The 4,312-nt window shown below is 38.7% G+C and overlaps 1 protein-coding gene across 1 annotated transcript; it reads left to right on the top strand.

Annotated features, from left to right (window-relative positions):
• The first annotated feature begins 830 nt into the window (after positions 1–830).
• On the top strand, positions 831–1,754 carry LOC136577719 (olfactory receptor 5AR1-like). Its single transcript, XM_066577637.1, has one exon. It carries the CDS (start codon positions 831–833, stop codon positions 1,752–1,754), a length of 924 nt encoding a protein of 307 aa, XP_066433734.1.
• The last annotated feature ends 2,558 nt before the right edge of the window (positions 1,755–4,312 follow it).

Here is a 4,312-nt window from a genome sequence, read left to right as displayed (position 1 = left end):
AGGCTGGGCAGGGACAGTTTGGTGTGCGCTGTGGACACTGGGTCGTGGGGGGGGGGTTGGGCAGCATGTAACCCAGGAGAAGTGGCAGCGGAGTGTCATGCAGGCAGTAATTGTGCTTTGTTGGAGGTAGTGTGGTGCTTAGCTAAGGTATGCATTGCTAATGAGGGCTTTTCAGAAGTAAAAGTTGTTGGGGGGGGCACTCTTGCCGCTATTGTGGCTTAATAGTGGGACCTGGGAACTTGAGATGCAGCCCAACATGTAGCCCCTCGCCTGCCCTATCCGTTTCTGTGTCGTTCCCATCACTTTCTTGAATTGCCCAGATTTTCACAAATGAAAACCTTAGCGAGCATCGGCGATATACAAAAATGCTCGGGTCGCCCATTGACTTCAATGGGGTTCGTTACTCGAAACGAACCCTCGAGCATCGCGATAATTTCGTCCCGAGTAACGAGCACCCGAGCATTTTGGTGCTCGCTCATCTCTAGTGTTGAGCTATTAAATTTATATAATTTTTGCAAACTTAATGTTTGTAATTTACAAAGTGGGGTAGAATAATTTTGATAACAACTGTATGGGTGTGGGGGTTTTGTATGCTTTTATTTGTTTGCAATTTAGGTTTTATTTCTACATGTCAAAAGTTGGAAAATTGTCTTTTTTTTACCAGAGGTGCAAAATGTCCAAAATTCCTGAAAAAAAGTTAAACTATACATATGCACTTTAATAAAATGTACACAAATAAGGAGTTACGGCTTCAATAAAGAAATATCTAATCTGAAGGTTCATAAATATTAATTCCCAAGAAATCCACATCCAATTGTTTTCTTTTCAGAATGCATTTGAAAAATGAGACAATACTTGGAGAATTCATTCTTCTCGGACTTTCCAGTGACCCAAAGACACAAGTTGCACTTTTCATTCTCTTTACATCAGTGTATGCAGTTATTTTGATTGGAAACTTTCTCATCATTGTTCTAGTCCTGACAGATGCCAACCTTCACACTCCTATGTATTTCTTCCTTTCCAACCTGTCTTTTCTGGATCTGTGTTTTTCTACTTCCACTCTACCAAGAATGTTGAGGGATTTATTGTCAGTAAATAAAGTCATCTCTTATAGTGAATGTGTAGCACAAATGTACACTGGCCTCTCTTTAGGTCAAAGTGAATGTGTTTTGCTTGCTGTTATGGCCTATGATCGTTATGTGGCTATATGTTATCCACTCCATTACACCACCATTATGAGTAAGATGGTCTGTATTAGACTGGCAATTGGCACATGGATGTGTGGATTCTTCATGTCTGCTACCGTTGTAACTCTCACATTTAATATTGACACATGTGGACACAATGTAATAAATCATTTTGCATGTGAAGTGACACAAGTTTTGTTACTGGGGTGTGAGAACATTATCCTTGTGGAATTAATCCTTTATATTGTTGACATAATTGTTCTCCCGATTCCTGTAATATTTATTGTAATATCTTATGTTAATATCATTGTAAATATCTTAAAAATTGCATCATCATCCGGACGGAGGAAGGCTTTTTCCACATGTGGGTCTCATATGATGGTTGTGGCAATCTTTTACGGATCAGTAATGGCTTCCTACATGAAGCCTAGAGCGAGTTCTCTTACTGGCACTGATAAAGTGATTGCTGTATTTTATGCAATTGTCACACCAATGTTAAATCCCATGATTTATACCCTGAGAAACAATGATGTGAAAGCTGCATTTGTAAAATTGTTAACAAAATGAAAGTTTTTTGATACCATTCTGTCTGATAATATATTTTTTACATATCAATAAAGGTTATTTTTTAACCCCTTAGTGACCAAGCCTGTTTGTGCCTTAATGACCAGGCCAAAATTTGATAATCTGATATGTGTACTTTAACATAGAATAGCTCCGTAAAGGTTTTGCATATCCAAGTGATTCTGACATTGTTTTTCGCCACATGTTGTACTTCATTTAGGTGGTGAAAATAGTCCGATATAATTTGTGTATATTTATTAAAAGTGCCAATATTGGGAAAATTTTGAAAAAATTATAGTCTTTCACATTTTCACCGTATATACCGGCGTATAAGACGACTTTTGAACCCCGAAAAATCTGCTCTGAAGTCGGGGGTTGTCTTATATGCCGGTAATACAAAAAAAAGAAAGTGTCAAAAAAAAAAAATCATTACTCACCTCCCCCGGCATTCTGCGGCGCTGCTGCAGGCTGTCGCTCCCTCCTGGTCCCCGGCAGAGCATTGCTTTCTGGACGCAGGGCTTGAAATCCCCGCCTCCAGAAAGCAAATACTGTGATTGGCTAACACACGCTGTCAGCCAATCACAGCCATTCAATGACATCATTGAATGACTGTGATTGGCTGAAGGCACGTGTGTTTTAGCCAATCACAGCCATTCAATGGTGTCATTGAATGGCTATGATTGGCTGACGGCCCTGTGTCCAGAAAACAATGCTCTGCCGGGGACCAGGAGGGAGCGACAGCCTGCAGCAGTGCCGCAGAACGCCGGGGGAGGTGAGTAATGATTTTTTTTTTTGCTCCACTGTAATCCCGGCGTATAAGGTGACAGTTGGGGGGTCATCCTATATATGCCCCGTCGCCTTATACGCCGGAATATACAGTAATTGTAATATATCAAATATGTGCAAACATACTGTACAAACTTTTGCTAAGATATATATTTCTATCTAGTTACTTTATTCTCAATGCACAATTGAAAAACGTTTGTTTTTTTAACCATTTAGGAGATGTACAAATTTAACATTACTTTTCACTATTTTGAGGAACACTTTATTTTCCTGCACCAAGCCAAGATAGCAAAGGCTCATAGGTGTCAGAATAATAGATACCCCCACAAATGACCCTATTTTAAAAACTACACCCCTTAATGTATTCACTGAGGAGTGTCATGATTATTTTGACCCCACAGTTTTTTTTTCAGGAATTAATTCAATTTTAGAGGAGAAAAAGTAAAATCTCATATTTTTGCAAATATGTCATTTTAAAGACATATTTTTTTCTATAGTTTACATGAAAATGAGGATTTACACCCCAAAATGGATCCCCCTGTTCAAAAATATATCCAATGTTATATATGAGTGCACAACAGGGCCCAAAATGAAAGGAGCTCACTAATTGGACCTACATGTAGTCTAGTAATTCTAAAAATTAACTTTTAATGATTCAATTAAAAACTATGAATAACCAAACAGACAAACATATATTTCTATAAGGGGTAATAGAAGATTGATACTTCAGGGAGAAGGGTTACACGTACTATATGTCCAGATTAATAACTCTAGCAACTCTTATTTTTTAATTTTTTATATGTATATATATCTGTAGAGTTGCTGCCCACAGTAAAAAGCATAACCGTGACTATCAGTCACATGTGCAGGTAGAATTAGGACAACCAGAATTGCCTATGTTTATCGCGATACGTCTGATGGAACTATACTTGGATGCAAGCCCTAACACTGCCCAACGCGTTTCGCCCAAAGACTGGGCTCCTCAGGGTCTAGCATACGCTCCAGGTATCTTGTGCTGGAGGTAGGCTAATGATCAGATTGCAGGTAGCAGTGATCTGAAAACATATGCTATCACAGATTGTATATAATACATCTGTAGATAGCTTAATGGATGATTCCGTTTAGGCTATATACCCTTCACCGTTTAGACAAAATTAAAATCAATTCTTTTTATTAGATATCCGTAAAAACATAGTAAACAAAAACAGGGCACTACAGAAAAACCTCTAGTTTCCCAGAGGTGTACCAGTCTCACTTGGAGGCTACTGACAGTTGCTACCCATGTAATTTTAGGATGAAGATTATTCCCTCCTATTCATCAAATATGCAGAGGGGACGTCACATAACGTTAGGTCATAAGACAAAATACTAGGGTAGCTGTCAAGATTTCTTATGAACTCGGGTCTAGGTAAGGTCAGTTCTATTTCCTAAACTTCTATTCCCATGATCGTTTTTCTTGTTGTAAAGGTAGTCACTGTTGGTAAGTCGGACTGGTATCAGGATACCTTGATAGAAGATGTCATGCGTATCCTGTGTCTTTTATTATCCTTTACTAAGAAAATGGAATAAAACGTAAGGATTTAGTTTGTATACCCAAATGTATCAGGAAAGAATAACGGATAAGAAGAATATGAGCCCCTTGTCATTGGTAGTGAATAGACGTTAGTTCTACTGCTCATTAGTTCGCACCTGCTCGGGTACTCATAGACTCCTTATATCATATTGCATAATCCCATGCAATCTCATCTAAGACGCCGGAAGAACAGTGAGCCCAC

This window comes from Eleutherodactylus coqui, chromosome 8 (genome assembly GCF_035609145.1).
Source record: "Eleutherodactylus coqui strain aEleCoq1 chromosome 8, aEleCoq1.hap1, whole genome shotgun sequence".
In the NCBI taxonomy this organism is placed as follows: Eukaryota; Metazoa; Chordata; class Amphibia; order Anura; family Eleutherodactylidae; genus Eleutherodactylus; species Eleutherodactylus coqui.
This window is presented reverse-complemented; position numbering and strand designations above follow the sequence as displayed.